Source organism: Cyprinus carpio, chromosome A13 (assembly GCF_018340385.1).
Source record: "Cyprinus carpio isolate SPL01 chromosome A13, ASM1834038v1, whole genome shotgun sequence".
NCBI lineage: Eukaryota > Metazoa > Chordata > Actinopteri > Cypriniformes > Cyprinidae > Cyprinus > Cyprinus carpio.
Genome location: NC_056584.1, coordinates 25786031 through 25806773, shown reverse-complemented (window position 1 = coordinate 25806773; position 20743 = coordinate 25786031). Strand labels below are relative to the sequence as shown.

The window sequence follows — 20743 nt, the reverse complement described above, 5'->3', positions numbered from 1 at the left end:
GAAGAACCTTATTGCACTATAAAGAGTCTACTGTCCAATGGGAAAGTTCCATGGATTTTAAGAGTTCTTCAGAGAACCATCAATAAAGAACCTTTATTTTTAAGAGTGTATGTAGAAGGGGAATTTCAGTTATATGAGTTGCACATTATGTCTATCATACAGGTTCTAAATATTTTTTCTTAAATTCTTCAGTGATTTTAGCTGAATTGATTTCAAATAAACACTAGCCAAGCATCTTGCGTTTACAGAGGAGCCCTGATAGCCTGGATCTGCGCTATAACAGCATAAAGAAGTGCCAAAGGCAGTTTTTTAGTTGAATACTGTGTTAAGAAAAGCCCAAATGTAATTAGTCATCACGTGACACACAGTTAATGAATATTTATGCAGTTGTGCATACATTGAGTAACAGTAACCACACTACAATGCTGAACAGACAATACCATATTACTGCAGCTATAGTTTTTAATGCTACTATCAACTGCCATAATTGTACCTTTATTTAAAAGGTAAACAATTAGATCACAGGTTCTAATGTAGTTAAAATCTGCTCAGTCTGGGTTTTCAAAAGGATGTCAATTCATGTTATTGCTGTACACTAAGTTTGGACCTAACTACCAAACTGTCTTATTCAAGTGTTCTTTTCACAAAAAACATCAGTTTGTTTACGTGTTATTAAAGTTTGCAAAGAACAGCAACATGGAAGTTTCTTAATGTTCTGCAAAAAAGTTGCATTCCCTTATATTTCCAGATTTTCTGCACTTGTCGATGTAAACTAATTGAAGAGTGGTTAGAGCTATTTTCTTAATTGTCTTTGTGTGTAAAAGGTGCATGTTGTCATATTGTGCCACAAACTGGATAATTTAATTAATAACAAAATAAACTGCATACCAAATACCTGTATTGCAATTGTAAACCTAGCTTGTATTGCATTGTTTCAAAATGCCCATGATTCACTTGTGATCAAACATTATTCAAGCAGACATGAAATATACCACAGAAGAGACTAGCCCATGCAAAAGAACAGCTAGTGCTTTTGTTCTAGTTTAATCTAAAGTGTTTGTGTACATTTGGAGCCTGATGGTGTGGTTTGACAAGATGTGGGGGTGGCCATTACAAGCCCATCCCATGTGGGGCGTGGCTTCTCAGGCTTCTTCACTGTGAGGGTTTGCTTCAGTAAATAGACAGAAGAACTCGCTCTCCCTGAGCAGCAGACACAAGAGAGTGAGCCTCGGCGAGGAAGTGCACTTAAGAAGACACCGAGACAAAAGACACCATTCAAAACAATCCTGTGGACATTTTTCAAACAGGATCTTACATGACAGCTGCTCCAAGGGGAACAGATACATCGAGAGATTCAGAGCCATCGATTGCCTACTATTGGAATTGTGCTTTTTATTATTATTAATTTTTACAACACTTTTTTTTAAATCTCTGGATATTTCGAAATTGACCCTTCGTTTTGCTGTCTTTATCAAAAAGATGATGCGTTAACGCGTTTATGCCGCAGCGGATATGTCTGACACGTCCAGGTGAGTTCATACGCGCGTATCTCACAGTATACCGGCTTTCTTTAGGACAACTTTTCCCTTTTTTGCACAATATTGTATTCCAAAAAGGATTGTATGTTATTAATACACGCGTTATAACGTTTGATCGCCGTGATTTTAAACCCATGAAAGTGTTTAGTAAAATCGGGTTATTAATTTGTGTATTTGCCAAGATCACCCTGGATTATTTTTCGTGTTGGTATGAAGCATAACGCGCAAAACACAAAGTTGCGCGCGGCGGCGAGGGTGGAAAAGTGAAACTTCTGACGCGCGCTGTCTGGTCGCTTTACGTAGCGTCCAGCCAAACAATGTCGCAAACACAACAAAAGTTGAGATGTAGTAGAGGAGTCCAATCCTCTTAAGTGGCACATACCTGTTGACATTTAACCAGAGTGAATAATTGAACTCTTTTGCAATGGATATCGACAGGCACCTGTTTGCTTTGTTTTCTTTTCCCGTTATCCACCGAATATAAGTCAAAATACGATGAAACCCGCGGCTGTTGTTGTTCTACAGATGTACGCTAGGCGATACCCTACCTACGAGTGTAAAAGATGCATTTAATCGCGCTTTACTTTCGAATTAGGACTCAAAGTGTTCCCGGCTGGAAAGAACGGCGATTTGGAACGTGCCATGCGATGTGTGTTTATTATTATTTGTATTGTTTATTTATTTGTAACGATCGTCTAATCTGTCGGTCTGTTAGACTGATACTCGCATAACTTTGCGCTATTGTCTGAACACTTGGGAGGCGTCGACGCGCTCCTATTAATAGGAAACTTTGTTTTGGTGCGCGTGTTATTGTTTCGCCGCCGCTTTCTCGATGAAAATAAATCGCTATAACACTCCACGCTCGCGCACTACCGATTACCGACAGGAGAATGCTGCCCATCGCTGCTCGCTAACAAGTGAAAATAAAGAAAGAAATGAAGACGTGTCGCGATCGAGTTGCGTCAATCTCCCCGCTCGTACAGTACAGTTTGCATTACTGTCAGTAAAACGCTGACTTTGCAGCTCGCTGACAAGTGACATCGAAGGAAGATATAAAGAAAACTGAAGAAAGAAACTGCGATCCAGTCGCGTGCGTGTTTCTAACTCGCGCTCCCACTGACTGTACAAAGTAGCCTACTTATTAGTAGTGACTGACAAGTGCACGCGCAACAAATCCAGCGGTAGGTGATACTACAACAACATGAAGGAGTTTGTTCTATTTTCATTTTAGCTGATGTTTCCTTTTGTGTTTTATTCATGTATCTGTCGTTGTTTTGGCATATTGCTTCGCGGTTTGTACAAACCGGCATGATTGACAAATCTGAACTGCTTTACGGAGAACCACGGGATGTGTTTTCATTTTTAAGAGCACGACGTAATAAACCTCTCCAGACCAGAACGATGAAACAAACAAAGCTGAAAGCGTGTAGATTCCTCTACAGCGCGAGTTCGAAGCGCCGTGCCGAACTCGATGCGATCGCCTCGCGCGTTATCGAGTTTTATCCCAAGAAATGTAGACTTGTTTTGCAGTAAGGAAGAAATAGGAAGTTGAAGTGGAGATCGTTTGTGACGCACTTCACCGGGTTACTCGTTTACTTGTAGCGCTCGCTGCCAGCTGAGTGTTTCCAAGCGCGTGCTAATCGCCACGAAATAGACTGGAAGTTCAAAACCCCCTGCCAAACAACCCACACAACTCCTCTTCGAAACGCTTGCAAACGGCAGTAATGAGTGTTTTGTTTGTTCTGCAGAGAGCAAACGCCGGGTAATGGCCCGGCGTCGCGGGGAAGCGGAGAGAGCGCCGGTGGCGGAGCTGCCTCGCGCTCTGGGCACTTTGACTTCCCTCAGCCGAGCGATGGGGACCCGTTAAGGGGAGGGATTTCCATGTCGAATAGTCACCAGTCGAGGTCACCGATGTGCCGAACCTTCTCCAGGTCCTCTAGTGGCTATTTTTCCGTCGACAGCGATTCTGTGCCAGGTTCCCCGCTAATGCCCAATATTTCCGAGGCGCAAGACGGCCAAAATGATGGTAAGAGCCCCCTGGAGAGAAAAAAAGGCCCGATTTTGTGGTGTATAAACACGACACTGACGCGATGAAGAGCGAGGCATCATAACGGTTTTCTTTCAGTGGATTAGACCGTTAAGAATTGGATTATTTCAAATTTCCCGCCCTGGTGTGATTGAGCGTTGAAAACGCGCGCTCTACATTTTGACCAACATGTCACGGCGAATTTAATAATCTGTAATATATATGTATATTTTAAATCATTTTATGGCGATTAAAGTAAATAATCTGTTAAATTATCAATTTTAATACTATCTAAAACAAAGCTTTATTTGCAATGGCAAAGGGCAATTTGGTTTTGGTGCCCCTGGGGGTCGGTGGACAGATATTTAAATATATTTTCTTTAAAAATATTTCCATATTAGTTCAAGTGTAATACATTTGTTATATGTTAAGCATTACATAAAGTTTGTTAAAGTTAATCAAAGACATAAGAAAGTGTCGCCAAATCTAGCCATTTTATATATAGCCTACTGGGGATCTGAATTGGGGAGGGTGTCCTTTGGTCTGTAAAGTAAAAAACAACAACAACTAACACTAACCCTAACTTCCAAAGTGACAGGTGAAGAAAGTATTAAAAATATTTTTTTTTAACATTAATAATATTACAATATTAATATAGCCACATCTCAGTGTTTATGAATGTCAGATGTTTAACTTGGCGCTCAGGTTTCCACATTAGCGCAGCGATAAGCATAATGTTTTGATGCTTGGCAGTGCACTTGTCTCGAGAATCTCTTCCAGAAACCATGTTCTTCTCATTTAGAGGCAGCACAGATCTGCCTAAAGCCAAGTCGACTCATTTGTCTTTGTGATAGCTGCTCTAAAAGCAGTAACCTGCATTTCCTCTCTGTTAACATCAGAAGCATGCGCGTGCACGTGCATGAAGCTACTGCTTGGTTCATTCACAATATCTTGCAAACCCGGTGCACTTGAGACACATGACCACAGCGTGTGACCCATCTTCTCATAATGTCTCAGATGGAGTTGGCTGATTTGCCTGTTGTCTTCTTGTTTACCTTCACTGTCACCGAGGCCTCAAGAAAGCGGTCGGAGAATCAGCCTTAGTGCACACAGTCAAAATAGACTAGTTTGTCTTTTGTGCAGGCTAGACATGAGATCCAATCATCTCTGTTTTCCCTATTGAGAGCCTGGAGATATGAGATGGCGATAATTGTCTTCCTGTAGCCACTCTTAATGGCGAAGAGAAACAACAATAACTTATCAGGGCTCTCATCTGTTGCTTTCTCGACAGGAGAGTTCCTCTACCAGTGGCCTCTTGTTTATACATTTAGCTGCTGCATTGTGTTGGCACAAGGTCTTGAATTAACACACATGAACTCTCTGCCCTTTTTGCTCACACCTTGTGGGTCAGACGAGTTATTCTGTGCAAAGATAAATAAAGATGCGGTGATAAACAAACCCAGAACTGAGCACACAGTCATCTGAGCACCTCAGTATTGATTTAAATGTCCTTATTTGAAATGTTGTTGTTGGCATTATGTGGTGAAGGCACGAGAGAATGAGGTTAAAGCGTTGACTAAAACTTTGAGATATTGGCTGGTTGAGTTCGTACAGGTCTAGCGGAGTTGTGAGAGGAAATGAATATCCAATGGTCCTAATATGATTGAGCACGAGAAAAAACAGTCAAACTGCTTCTCGCTTGAGTCATAGCGCGAGATCAATTTGAGTTCAGACAGAGTTTGGGTGATATTAGTGTTTAGCCTCATAATAAACCTCTGTGGTTCAGCTACTGTCTTACAACTGACGGAAGGTGTAATTTTAGCACAGTTGGCAAATATTTAATCATGATAATGTCTGTGGAAAAACCAAACCAGAGGTCGCAGAGGTGGTTGTTTGCACCAGACGATGCTATGCGATATACAAGAGTAGAGGTTTGTTCCAAAAATTGTGTCCTGCATGGCGTGAACTTGACTCTGTCAAACAGTATTTATGTTTCCATGAAATTAAGCTTATTTACTTTCTTAATCCTGGCTTTATGTGTGACAGAATGATGACAGCGTGAACCCTGCTTCTTGAAAGAAGAAGAAAAAAAGTTGAGGGATGAATTAAAATAAGAAATATCTTGATTTGTAGTTGTTTTAATGCTTGTTTGTCTCATTTTAATTCAAAAAGTCCTATCCTAAATATGACCCGGTCCCTTATTCTTATTCCTGGCCTTCACGGTTCAACTGTGCGCAAAAGCTTGTTTTCATAATCTTTAATCAAAATTTTATAACTTTAAACTGACATTTTCCAATGACATCACAAATCATTCCTATTGCACTGCAAATACATAAAAGATGTTTCTGTGATAGACTCACCATTACTATAGACAATGTTTTAAGATAAAATGGACATTTCATTATTATTTTTCATTTTTACATCACGTAATGTTAGTATAAAAAAAAACTTGTCCACTGTAATGATTTTTTTTTTATTGGATTATTGCGGTGCATTTTACAAATATATAGATATATATGTGTTTTTTTTTTTTTTTTTTTTCTTTTCAGTTTTGATTTATGTTTAAATTCAGTGTTACTTACTTGCCATTTCTTTAATTAATTGTGAAATTTCTGAGTGAAAATTGTTTCCACACCAATTATTTTTTTAGTGTTCTGTATTGCAAATCAGTTTTCAAATAAAAAAATAAATCAGATTAATCTTCGATAGACTTGTCTCTACTTTGGAAATTAAGACATTTTGTGATAATTTTTAGTGTTTGAAAAAAGTATACTTTTTGATACCAAATATATATCAATATCAATGAAAAACAAAATATTTTTTGCTCAGATTGCTCATCCCTATCATTTGAGGTTTGAATGAGCTTGTTTATAGAGTGCCTTAAAATTGAATTCCTTTGTCTTTTTCTCAGAGCTATGGTTTGCCGAACCTAGCCACCAGCCCGCGCAGATGGCAGCACCTGTGGGAGCCATGGGGCCGGAGATGGCGGTCGCTCAGGAGCTGCGGCGCATTGGAGACGAGTTCAACCGTCTGTACTGTCAGGGGGTGAGTAAGACTGAGGTGACACCATAGGATCAAGTGCAGGAGATTGATGATGATGAAATATTTTCACTCGCTAGAGCAACGGCTTTCTTTGTCTGTCCAAGGGAGCCGGTTTGATTGTGTGTTTGGAAGCCGCCCCCTCTCGTATCAGAGTTTAAATCAGGTGTTGCAGAGAGGAGCGTGCGTACGAAAGCGCCATCGCAAGTCTCTGCAGATCAGGGCCTTAATGAGGGAAATGTTTACTCTGCCGCTGTAAAGGGAGCTTTATATTCATAACTTGTATTTCTTAATGTTGCATCACTTCAGCAGCAGTCAAGAAATCAAGGTTCTTCCTAAAGAAGCAAGCCTGATATGGTGTTCACACTTTTCGTCTTTCATCATCTCATTCTCCATTACTAGATTATACAATCATCAGTAACCATTAATTAAGGGATTTAGGATCCCTCTTTGGAGTTCCACTTTTTATTTGGGATTTTATTAGATAAAATAATACAGTTTGTAAAATGCCATGAGAGACTTGAATTAGCACCACTATATATGACATTTTTCCCATCAGAATTAGGTATTCCGCTTAATATTCACACTGCAATTACCATGCATTAATGAGCAATTAATACATTTGCTGTTTGTAATAAAATATGACCTCGTTAGATTAATGTCTAGGGCTGTATGACTCTTCCCACGATTTTATAAGTTATGTTTATGCGTTCCTTATGCAAATATAGCCATGCTAGTATAGTCTGTTCACCTTTGGATATCTATATGAACATTCAAACTTGTTTTCTCTGTTTTGGCTCTGATAAGATTCTGTTATTGTATTGGTTAAATCTGAGATAATTAATACCTCCGTTGAGGAATTATTGCCTTTCACCTCTTGGACTCCAGTACTGTATCATGCTTCCTGTTTGGGCAGCCGTCCAGTTGGACACGGTTCTGTCTGGTAGTATTTGAGTTTATTATGTTGTGTCAGACCTTATGCTTTTTTTTGGAAATTGGCGAATGTTGCTTTGAGGATTTGAAGCTGAACAGTTTCTCATAGTCGCTCTCAGTAGGAGTGTAAACAGACAGAGTTTTGATTGAGGTCATCTCTGTGAGCTCAGTATGCAAAAAAAGCCTTATCTACTCGGGCTCTTGTTGTTTGGTTATTGCTGCGTAAAATTACCTTAGTCATTATTTAAGTGAGCAAGACCTGCAAACCTCATGGAAGATATACCTGTAGGCAAGAGACATGCTTATAAACAGCTCAACAGTACATTTATTAGTGTGCTTGTTAAGGCAACAGTCACTATTTATTGCTCATTCTTTAGGTTAAGTGTCTGAACAAAAGTCTAACATTATCTTTTAAACTTTTTTCATGAATTTCCATCTTCGTATGCACGTTTACACCATTTTTTCATACACTATACCATTCAAAAGTTTTTTTCATGTTTTTGAAAACTCTATTTTTCACCAAGGCTGCATTTATTTGATCAAAATACTAATTACAAAAAAGTAAATATTATTAAAATTTAAAATAATTGTTTACTACTAGAATATATTTTAAATTGTAATTTATTCCTGTAATGAAAAGCTGAATTTTCAGCATCATTACTGCAGTCTTCAGTGTCACATGTTCCTTCAGAAATCGTTCTAATTTGCTGATTTGCTGCTCAAGAAACATTTAATATGAATATTGAAAACAGTTGTGCTGATCAATATTTGAAAAAATAAAATCTTACTGTCCCCAAACCTGTGAATGCTAGTGTAAATTAGCCTGACTTCGTCATACTCATATTCTAGGCAGAATGTGAAATAGCCCATAGCCAAAAAATGTTGTGGGCGGGGTTCGGGCTGGCACCCAGGCTAAGTGTAAATAGAATTTGTTCTTCATTTGATTAAGCTATGTCTCATACTTCACTCTGCCTGTGGAAGCGTTTTTTTTTTCCGCTTAAAATAATATATTTTCCTAACAATCATGTCATCAGAAAGATATAGTCTTAAAGAATGCTGCATGACGCATTTACTGTACACAAGTGCCCTTGATTCATCAGTGATTCATTGTTGCTGGATGTGTCGTGTTTGCCTGGTTCTCCAGACACACCCTGTAGTCTTATCAGAGAGGACGTTAAGGTTTAGGACCCCAGAAGGCCATTTTTAAAGCTAAAAAATAAGCCCTTAGGCTGTTTTGCACCAAGTAAAGTTTTTAAAACCATTAATTTTGGTTAAGAAAGATAGCTAGATAGATTATAATGAATGAAGGGGCATGAGAAAGCTGCTGTTGACCTGGCCAGAGTGTTTTACATGACTTTTCCACGTGTAGAAATACTTAGGATTCCTCGTATATCCAGGTCAGAATTGCGAGAAAAAAAAAGTAAGGATTATGAAATAAGTCGCAGTTACCTTTTTTATTTCATGGCACAAACAAACAAACAGGATTGCAAGATGAAAACTCAGAATTCAGAGAAATTTCAGAATGTAAACTCAGAATTCTAAGGGAAAAAAGTCAGAATTTTGGGATGTAACTCAGAATTCTGAAGGGAAAGGTCAAAATTGCGAGATGTAAACTCAGAACTGCAAGAAAGTTAGTCAGAATTCTGAGTTTATATGTACTTTAATGTTTGTTTTGTCTTATTTTAAAGCATTTTAAGTCATTTTGAGGTCCCCTTGGAAGTACAGCAGGTGTATGATTTTGGCCATTTATTCTTTGTTAAAAGAATGCAAAACTCAAAGTAATCTTGATGTACAGTTAAGAGCGGGTGAGAAGTGTATTCGAATGTTATATCCTTTTAATGAATCACAACAGGCAGTGCTAACAGTACAGGAGCGTGTGCGTGACAACAGCCTCGTACAGCGTCACAGCTACGTTCGGTTTATGATTTTTTTTTGTTAAAGTCTCAGACTAATAGTCCTGGTGGAGCCCTAAAAGGCCGAGGGGTCATCTGAAAAGAGAGAGAGAGAGGAAAAAAGAGGGAGGGTTGCATGGCAGAGCTGTATGTGTCTGGGACGGTTCAGCTTCATTATGTTTACCCTGCGGTTAGGCTCTGGGCTCTAATTATGCAGCGGGTCAGTCTCCTCAGCGCCATAGAGACGCACTCAGGCCGAGCGAGAGCCGCTCACTGTCAGGGTCAGAGAGGAAACGGCCTGCCAGCACTCCAAATGGAGGGGTTGGACTCCTCGCTTTTGTTTGTTTCTCTTCTCACGTGTCTGTGATGTAACTTCGGGAGTTCGTTCAGGGTTTTGGTTGTACTGTTTGTTTTTGTTTGTTTATATTATGTTTGTTTTGTGTTGATACGGTGAATTTTGGAGTAGCCGATTAGAAAAACTGTCAGCTGAATTGAAGTATTTCCACATTTGAGATGTTGGATTAAACGGTAATCCTGAAAATTCTGCAAAGTATCATTAAACATTTGATAATAAACTGAAAAAATATGAATGGTTCTTGCTTCTGTGCTGCTATGTGGTTGCTAGGGTATTCTAAGTGGTTGCTAGGGAGCTATTAAAAGGCTGATGGATAGTAACAAGTAAACTATGATGTAGACCAGTTGTTCTCACCGTTCTGACTCTCCATTGTCCACAACAATATTCAAAGGCATCTGTGATTTTTTTTCCACTTTTTTGTTGCGATTTACTGGATAAGTAAACCCACTTCAGGTGTTTGTTTTGGATTTTGTTGCTCCTGTGTGTGTTTTTGTGTTTAAATCATGTTTGCTTGACCTCTATACAGCAAACGGTGGAATTAATGATTGGAAAAACTGTCAATCAATTGAAGTATTTGCACATTTGAAATGTGGAATTAATGATTGGAATTAATGTTTGTCAGTTTGAGTTTTTTAGCATTTGATATTACTAATCAAAAATTAAGTTTTGATATTTTGCAATAGAAAATTTACAAAATATCTTCATGGAACATGATCTTTACTTTAATATCCTAATGATTTTTGGCATAAAAGAAAAATCTATAATTTTGACCCACACAATGTATTTTTGGCTATTACTACAAATATACCCAGCGACTTAAGAAACTGCTTTTGTGTTCTAGCAATGCATATTACTAAATCCAGGGTCACATTTTAGAAAAGCAAAATAACTGGTTTTGTGCTCCAGGGTCACATTTTAGCTTCCATACCTGTGGACAATATAGTCTGTCTGTTCTAAGCGCAAGCTCGAGCAGGATTGATTCTGATTGGCCGTCAGTGGTTTTATCGTTCAACAGATGGAAAAAATCATTCTGAAAGTGATTCCAACTATATCGTTTCTCTGTGCCTTTATTGTTATATCTGTGGTGTGGACGCTGCTATTCTTTAATATTGAGAACGATTTTTAGAACTATATCTTTATCGTTATCTTTATAGTTATTGTCCTTGGTGTGACCTTAAAGCTCAGAGTGCTGCTATGTGGTTGCTAGGGTGTTGCTAAGTGGTTTATTAGAGTGCAACTTAAGTAAATTATGAAGTAGACCTTTACATGACTTTTCCAGGTCTAGTGCTCACACTTTTAAAATGATGCTCAAGGACATTTATAATATCCTCAAATCTCTAAATATGGTTTGGTCCCTAATTCAATGTAAGTTTATGAGATTCGGTTTGTTTTATTCTTTGCCAGACGAAAATTGTAATTTCGGTCACTTAGAAAAGTGAAATCACACGTCTCCTATTCAAGACGCACATTTTGAGGTATTAGGACGAGTTATGTGCCTAATAACGTCTAACACTTTGTGTTAGAGATTAGAATAAAGCCATAACAGTAAGTATGAGGAATATTAATAATGATGCTTGGCACCAATAAAAAATAAATTAAGAAAAACTTGAGCAATCAATTCTCTTTTGGCAGTCTTGTTTATTAAATGCAGCGGTGCAAGAACCCTGTGCGAGCTTTCCGTTCGAGTTCCTTTCATAAATAGAAAGATAATCAGAAACTTCAGCTGGGATTGATTGGAGACCCTATAATTGTCCTGGATGTGCAGCGTTATAAAGTCTGTTTCCAGATCGTTCACTTCTCCAGCGTTGGCTCTGATGGAGGAGTGCTGGTGTGACATGCTAGCACTCTGTTAGTAAGCACCGAGCTAATGCAGAGCAGATGTCTGGCCACAGAGCGCGCTTGTTGTTCCAGCGCCGCTAATGTCTGCATCTCGCCCTGCAAAATCGCACATGACGGACCTTTGTCAGCTCTTTGCATCAATGCTCTTTTGTTGCAGGCCTCTTTCCTGGAGAACTGGAACAGTTTAGAGTATTGTTACTGGTGAAGTTTCTGTTGAGTCATGCGGCTACCTCTCAGGAGAGGATTGCATGCGTTTATGTCCAAACATGCTGCAAACTTACTGTCTCCCTGAGGGTTAGTGCTGTTTGAGTGACTGGCAGGAAGTCAGAACCTCATCTGCCCTTCCTGGCACAGCTGAGATGAATCGTTGGATGCTATATCAACAAAAAGATGCTTTAGTTCACCTTAAAAGCAATAACTATGAAGTTTTGATTGTTCAAATTTGATAAAAATAGAGTAACTATAATGATAACAACACAAAGAAACTTTATTGTTGGAATCACATCCAGAACAAATCTATGAACAATAAAACATTGACAGCTAATTAGAGTCCACCTGACTTTAAAGAGCTTGAGCATTTAAAGTGGCAGATGACAAAACTGCAGCACGTGCTTATAATAAATAGAATATTATTGTGCATTGGTGTGGACAATACTATAGTTATATATAACATTATAGTTATCATTCTTGATGTGAGCATGCCTTTAGTTGGGGTAGATGTCATACTTAATATGATGTGGATGAAAATGGTGTGCAAGGGATAGAAGTACCGTGTGTTGCACTGTGTTCAGTGTGTTGTGTAGTGGTGCTAAATTAAATAAATATCTGAGATATAAATATCTGAGATCTGAGATGTTAAGTAGATGTGATTTTAGATTTTATAATGGCATAAAATGGCTTTGAATTATTCTTCTCTTAGGAATCAATCATAAGTCCAGGAATGTGCATTAAAAAATAAAATTGTAATAATAAAATTTAATTTTAAATTTTGGTAAAACTTTACAGTAAAGACCCATGAATTCATGTTATTAACTAACATTAACTAACAATGAACACATTTGTTGTGGTATTTATTCATCTTCGTTAATGTTAGTTAATAAAAATACAGCTGTTCATCTGTGTTATTATAGTTAACTAAAACTAATACCGTTAAAAATAAAAACATTTTAGTTGCATCTGAAATATAAAAAAAACTTACATTTATTTTATTTCAGCTAGTTTCCAAGGCAACATTTCTCATTTTTATTTAGTATAACAATGTAATAAAATAACTAAAACTAAAACTGAAATAAATAATAAATACTTATTTGAAAAGAACAACAAAAAAACACAAAAAAATGCTATAATTTAACTTAAGTTAAAAAGTAGCAAATATTAACAAAGTTTTATAGTATATCAGTTATACTAAAATAGCACTGCTGTTCATTGTTAGTTCTTGTTAGCTCAGATTCATTAGATGTATAAACGACAGATACATTTGATTATTTTAATTATGTGTTAGTAAACATTGAAGTTAACACGAACAAAGATAAAATAAATGCTAAGTATTTTTTTGTTTGTTTGTTTTTGTAAATTCATGTTGTTCACAAATGCAAACTTTACTGTAAAGTTTCGATTTTAATTAAATATTGTCATCGGTGTGATTGAAGTCCCAGATTCTGCTTTCTCTGCATCTGTTTGTACGTTTCCCTCTTGTTTTCATGTCATTACATTGATTCTCACAATAATATACATCCCATCATACTACTTGACAGTGCAACTGCAGTCTGACGTGCAGCTAATATAGAGTAGTTTCTTTGTTACTCCATGTTTTTCTATTTCGTGAGTTTGTCACATGCTATTCCTCCACGTAAACTGAAAGCACATGCGCTTGTGTTGTATTACATTAATTTTTACCAGATCTGGCAATAGCAGACCAGCCATCTGTGAATGTATTAGCAGCTCACTACAGTCTGTGAGGATTGTTTTGCTGCACTGTGGCTTTGTTGAGTTATGGCAGCTCTGTTTTTCTTGCATGTGGTTGCTGGGTTTTTTTCCACGCTAGACTCCATTGTCCCAGTGAGATGAATCAGGGATGCCACTCTTCTTCTCCCGTATGCTCTCCCTGTTTGCCCCCCGTCCCACAGTACAGATAGGACTCTAGATAAACACCATCTTTTGTGTCAAGATTGTTTTTAAAGCTAACAGTGATGAATTGATCCCAGATGGAGGGGGCGAGCGCTGATCTGTGTCGACTCAAACCGGGCTGAAATAGTAAATAAGTCTGTGTTTTTCTGCAGCGGCGCATAAGCTAATTGCACTTGATTAGAGGGATGCGCCTCTGTCATTTTACTTGATCTGCAGTGTCAGGCTGGTTTTGAAATTGCACTCACCATATCCCAACCAAGAGACTTTTCATGACCCGCTTATGTTATGCATGCTACACACAACTGCTCTTTCGTAACAACATATGAACGGTTATGTAAACTAGTGATAGACCAATAAATCTGATGCTTTTTGGCTGTTTTAGGGTCATCATATCTGTGTCCAATTAATGGAAGCATTAAATCTCCTTCCAAATTTTAAAACAGAAAGTTCCGACTTGGAATTCTGATTGGGTTGAGTTGTGTTTGAAGCCGTTTTAAAATGTTGACATCGTTAAGGGGGTTTTACTACACCATAACATTTGATCACAGTCTGAAAAACAGTCAGTTGTCCTTTTAAATGTCATGTAAATGCTTTTGTGCAATTGAAATTGTACTAGTCTGGTTTTTGCAAATGTGGACTATAGCAGACATAGATATTATGTGATTGTAGCTCAACTTTATCCAGCATTTATACATGTATTTACAATTATTCATATTAATCACACTACAGGCCTATGCATTGTGCACTTGACATTAGGTAAAACTGTTCAGTTTTATTCCAAGTGCACCACATATGGTGTAAATTCAAAATATCATTGCAGAAACGATGCATTAAACATGAAGACAAGTATTTTACAAACTTGTTTTGAATAATATAAAATAATGAAAATAAATGTTTTGTAAAAATATGAAATAACAGCAGCTTCCAGCCGGTCACCATCATGCAAACATTAAATATCAAACATAGTTCTTGACAATAAGTGTTTTTCATTGCACTGCTTTTCCATTGTTTTTTTCTGTGTAAATGTGCTTGACGGACATGTTTAACATCAAGTATTGTGCAAGCGTCTCATGCATGAAACAGCATTTTTGTAATTTTTTTTCATAGGCGTATTGTCAAGATTGTAACTTTGCTAATATTTTTATTCCAACCGTGATTCATTGATTAAAAAAAAAAAGTCATTGCAAAACATTACATTTGAATTAATTGATACATTCGGAAAAAACACCCAGCCCTACCTGATATGCGCATCTTGCTTCGTACAACAACAATCCAATTCTCTATTTATCACTATTGAAGAACCCATATCAATAAACAGTACTTTTTCAGATAAAGCTTCCTACATATTTAATACAGTATGTGGCACTGCTTCCTCTCTGAAATGCCCTTTGCATTCGGTTCACCTAAACTCAGTGACCTCAGGAGTAATTTTGTTGTGGAAGTCATTGACTTGCAGTGATGCGTGGTTTAGCGTTGACTCACTCAAGTTGAAATGAACGTCATGTGAAAATATGCAGCATTTGAAACGAGTGTTTCTCTTTGAAGCACGTTCGGTTTGAGCGCCTCAGTCCCACTGACTCACGATTTCTCTTGTATAACCACACACACACACACACACACACACACACACACATAACACAGACACAAATACGCAGGGTGAAATCTCCCTCCATTTCATTCCACTTCCTCCTCACCTGTTTCCTCTGGCTGAGTACACAATCCCTCCTTGGACACGTTGTGATTTTTGGCAGGGCTTTTACTGAATTAAAAGCTGTTTTTTATTATTATTACTATTTTATTTTTTTTGCTCTGTCTTTGTTTGTAAAGAAAGTGTTTTATGACAGGGCCTAATTTAGACCCCATGCAGGTCACTTGTGTTCATAGACACACACCTGCCTTGATTCAGTGATTTAGTTCATTAATGTGTACGTGTGTGTTTGATAGCCATTTTATGAAACTCATAAAATGGGTCATATTTCATCCCAAAACCAAAAGAAACAAATAAACTAGATTTTGCATAAAGAAAAAGTGTATTTTAGGGCCTTTTTTTTCAATGTGGCATTATTAGAATAACAATTAAGCATTTTAAACCCCAAGCTTACCATTATGTTATTTATTGTTATAATGAATATTTTAAAAAATACATTTTAAATTTACAAAATATTTATGTATTAAAATTAATTAGATATTATTTAATTTTGTTTATATATATATTTTGTTATATATGTTATATATATATATATACACACACACACACACACACACACAACACACACACACACACACACACACACACACTTACACATATATATATATCTATAATATACTATATACATATTATATATAGTGATATACATTATATATAGAGAATATTATATGAATTTAAAAAAAAAAAAAAATCAACAACAAAAAGCTTTAAAAATAATATTAATCTTAAGATACTACTATTCAAATTGTAAAGTGAAATTACATTTTGGCATAGAGAACATTTTATGACCTTTTGGATATTTTTTGCACTAACTCCAAGCTTATTATATAATAATATCATATATTAATGTTTAAAAAAGTTAAAATTACATTTATTAAAAAAAATTACTGTTTAAGTTGTAAAGTGTTTATGTATCATAGGATTGACATTTTCTCTATGTGTGTTTTTGTATCATATGTTTGTGTTTTTATATATGTATTATTTATATATGTATGTATATATGTATGTGTATGATGGGAACCACCCCCCTCAGTCTGTTCGCTGGACTGTTTGCATTTTTGGAATAACAATTATATAAATAATGTTGTTTATTATATATACTAATTAATATTTTATAATATAACTGAATATTATATAATCATTTTTGTTTGTTTACTTGTATAAATAATTATATAATATAAATAATATAATTTTGTGATTATCTAAATAATTTAGTTACTTTGAAATATTTGTCTTTGGATTGTGAGCTGAAATACCAGTTTTTATGAGATTCGCCCGTCCTGTTGATAGTTGCCATCTCAGAGTAGATTCTTATCCTGGAGGTGAGGGTCACGCCCCGGCCTGGTGTTTTTCATCCTCCTTTCATTCTCTACAGGAAAGGCTTTTTTCTGGCTTGTAGAGTGCGTTTCCTCACAAGTTCCTGCCAGTCTCCTGGGGGAAATGCCCTCGCTGCTTATCGCAGTCATTCAGCACGCTGGGTGAACGCAGCGCAGAGCAGCAGTCCAGAAAAAGGCCACCTGGTTCAGGTCAGGCGCTGCCAAATCTCACAGACTCGGAGATCACCAGATAACCTGACAGCTGCTAGTTCCTGTATTGCATTTGTTGTAGATCTGACTGGCGTAAAGATACTGTAAATCCCTCAAAGCATCAAGGTCTCAACATGATATTTCATGTGTCAACATGGTACAGAGTGTCACCGTGAGTGTCATGTTGAAGGACTTACTTGGGCGGCTCTTTATGATTAGCAGCTATGAGTCGAAAAGATTTCAACGTGTGTGTATGTGCACTAATATGCATACGTCTGTATCTATACACCGCATTCCAAATTATTATGCAAGTGATATATCAATAGGATTTTGGTGCAATAAAGTGTCAGATTTTTGTTTCTGTTGTTTTTCACATCTTTTTAGATAACTGGTATCAATCTCAGACAGGTTTGTTCAATAGTTTGTCAGGTCTTCTTAGCTAAATGGAAACCCTACTTAAAGAGGTTGTTCCACATTATTAAGCAAGTCACAGTTCTCATGAAATATGGTGAGGAAGAAAGATCTTTCTGAAGATGAGAAGTATGAAACAATGCAATGTCTTGCAAAATGCATCAAAACAAACAATATTTTGTAAAAAGCAAATAGAGATTATTGAACTGTCAAAAGATTTGTGAGTGACTTAGAGCACAGGAGATCTTGGTCAGATAAAGATTTATTAAGCAAAGTTTCTGTCAAACAAATGAACTGTATTGTAATGCCAGCTGTAAAAAAAAGCCACTGCTGAGCAGCAGACAGGTGTTTGAAGCTACTGGAGTCTCAAGATCCTCTCCATGCAGACTGACAGTTGTGTGTAAAGCTGCGTTTCAGTCACTGCTAACCAAACCTCACAAAGAGAAACCTGCACAGTGGCTGTAGAAACTCTTTATTGTACCAAAATCCTATTGATATATCACTTGCATAATCATTTGGAACGCGCTGTATGTTAGGAATGGGTCAGATTGAAAAAAAAAAAAAAGTTGATTAGTAAGGCAAACAGTGATATTTTTAGCATTCATCTTTTTAGTATTTATCTCTAAATTCAACCCCTTTGCTAAAAAGCATTTTAAAATCATTGAATTTATAGATGCAAAATAAAATAGTGATAGTGTGCTATGCTTTCAGCTCTAAATAAGAGTTACAGCTCTAGAGTGTCAGCTTAAAATAGACTAATGTCTCTACATTTATGCCCTTTAAAAAAACATTGCGGCTATCAAAACACTACTTTTTGTAGCAATTCCAATAAATGCAATGTTAGCACAGTTAACAAGTTAGCATAACTCAGCTTCCCTCAGCAGAAAGCCAATAAGATTTTCCATTGGCTTTTGGATTATTGTAGAAAATAGGCTTCGTGGCCAAAAAACGTAAAAACGTTGATAATCTTGTCTGCTTAAACAATGCCATTACCATGCAGCTTCTGGCATCTCTTAAATCCCAAGTTACTGATGTATTTCATAGCTTAGAATAAAACATGAAAATATCTTGAGCTTGTGTTAACCAAACACGTTTTTTTCACACATTGACTGGAAGTGCTAAAATGTTAACTCGTTTCCGGGCTACAAAAATATGCCATCCCTGCAGGACTCCTTTGGGGATCTAGCCCCTTTTTCTTGTTAGCTGTCAGCAGCGTTCGTCTCCATTCTTGCAATTTGTATTTGACTACTTGATTTTAAAAATATGACTCTCATTTAAATACATTGTTTTCTCTCACCCTAACAGGATGGGAACAACGGGGCCCAGCTGCGTGCTCCCAACGAACACGCCATCATCATGTGGATGAACGACCTTATTGGACGTGTAGTACAGTTTTTCCTGCGAAGAAGATGATTGACACATTGAACGCCCAGCAGACGTGTAGCAGACATGTAGCATCGTACATCACCCCTTTACCTGACTGTATATATGTACATAAGGAATAACAGCAGTGCTGCTCTTCCGCAACCTCTCCGGGTTACGGCGTACAGTTTTGGACCTTTCGGGATGTGTGCAGACCAGGACGGATACATTAATCGGGAACCCTCGGCCATCCATAGACTGACTCACAGCAGAGTTTCCTGCGTTCACATGGAAAGCTGAGCCATTAGATGCTGTGTTGACGTGGAGGTTTATTTTGAACCCCATGTGGAGTGTGGAAAAGGTGCCTTTACTGCCTGTTTGCCTTTGACACATCTATCTTTTTTGTCTTTACCCTGTCTTCTTCTTCATTGCTTTTATATTTATTTTCACTGTATTTAATTTGTACATTTTGTGTGTAATTTCATGAACGTGGACGTTAGTGGGTTAGTGGTTCTGCCTGTCCCTCATGTGTTCATTGGCTCCAAATTTGCACTTGCATTTAGTTTGCTTAGTCTGTACAAATCAAATGAAATAGAAAATGATAATCCCGTAACAGAAAATGAAGTTGGAATTGAAAAATTTGTAATTGAAGACATGACCGAAAGCATCAACTATATTTAGAAATTTGACCTATGAATTACCCTTCAGCCAGAATTTCTTGGATTTGACGTCGGAAATATATCCTTACTTTGAAGCCAGATAATTAAAGGCCTTTTCACATGACTCATGTCAATCCCAACACATCAGGAAACTTTGAAACTTTATTAACCTTTGGTACAAATGGGAGGGACACATTATAAAACAAAGATTGACTCATGAATATTAAGTGATATGTTCACTTAGTAGTCTATACTGATTTGTCAATACATTGACAAATAGGCGCTTCCCATTTTAGCGCACTGCTGATGCAACCATTTGGAAGAAACTTCTGCTACAGATTTTGCGCTGTGGTGATGCAAAAATTTGGAAGATACTTCTGGCTCTGTGAAATTTCATGGACAAAATCCAGTCATTTCAATAGGAATCCACACAATTGGGAGTTTCGCATGAGGGTGAAAAAGTTCCTCACGCAGATTTCACTCATGTTCAAGTTGGTCATGCGAAATTCGCTGTTTTGACCGACAGAAAGCTGCTTGGTTTGAAAGTGACTTCTGTGTGAGCGACAATGGACAATACTACATAATTTCAAATTATATTAACTTCAACCCTTTTTGCCACTGAACTTTCAAAGCATGTTATATACACAACACAACATCTTGAGCAGTAAAGTTTCGTGAACCTACATTTGACAAGCCATTTTCTTTCACTATTTTCCATTTTTCATACCAAGCAAGCCAAGTAAATTGCTTTGCCGTTATGCCATCTGCAACTCTTTTCATGCAAAGGTCAAAGTGCCGCTTTATGCTTGTGTTTAAAAATGAGAGTCATGTGAAAAGGTCTTACAAACACCTTCAGGTACTCATAAATCATAACTCAAGCATTGCTTTATGTTGTTGAATACCTAAATAAATCAAATTGGACAGGCAAAGGTAGTGTGTATGTGTAACTAATATAGACGTATTTGTTGTTTTGACACCATAAACATTCCACATTTGGTATTTCGGTTTTGTTAGATTCCTTGTTTGGTCTGTTTGTTTTTTTATTAGAGAGCAAAAGTGATATTTTGGGCTTGTAATTGATGATTCCATTAATGTTCAAACAGTATGTAATTATGTCTAGTTTAGTGAATCTAGTTTAGGTCAAGGGGATTTTATTTGGAATAGCTTTCTCCCAAAGTGGAACAAACTGCGTTTAAGTGCCTTGCTCAAAGGCACAGTGGTGATAGTCCAGGATTTTATTCACAGAAACATTGTTTCTGGTTACACCAAATTTGGCATTGAAATTTGCAACCGTTCTAGTTAATTGCCCAAGTCCACATTACAACCAC

The 20743-nt window shown here is 37.1% G+C and overlaps 1 protein-coding gene across 2 annotated transcripts; it reads left to right on the top strand.

Annotated features, from left to right (window-relative positions):
- The first annotated feature begins 1059 nt into the window (after positions 1 to 1059).
- bcl2l11 (BCL2 like 11) lies at positions 1060 to 19759 on the top strand. Of its 2 annotated transcripts, none has more exons than XM_019095106.2 (4): positions 1060 to 1529; positions 3287 to 3564; positions 6476 to 6609; positions 18700 to 19759. In XM_019095106.2, exons 1-4 carry the CDS (start codon positions 1513 to 1515, stop codon positions 18805 to 18807), a joined length of 537 nt encoding a protein of 178 aa, XP_018950651.1. In that variant the 5' UTR covers positions 1060 to 1512; the 3' UTR covers positions 18808 to 19759. The 2 variants fall into 2 exon arrangements, with proteins under 2 accessions (XP_018950651.1, XP_018950650.1); XM_019095105.2 differs by lacking the exon at positions 1060 to 1529 and adding an exon at positions 1583 to 2187.
- Positions 19760 to 20743: the final 984 nt, after the last annotated feature.

What these genes read in the sequence shown, in the direction of transcription:
- bcl2l11 (XM_019095105.2), top strand. Translation starts at nt 2,102, where the DNA reads ATGCATTTAATCGCGCTTTACTTTCGAATTAGGACTCAAAGTGTTCCC. An exon ending in GCAAGACGGCCAAAATGATG is followed by an intron (nt 3,565 to 6,475) that starts GTAAGAGCCCCC and finishes TCTTTTTCTCAG; the next exon opens with AGCTATGGTTTGCCGAACCT. An exon ending in ACCGTCTGTACTGTCAGGGG is followed by an intron (nt 6,610 to 18,699) that starts GTGAGTAAGACT and finishes TCACCCTAACAG; the next exon opens with GATGGGAACAACGGGGCCCA.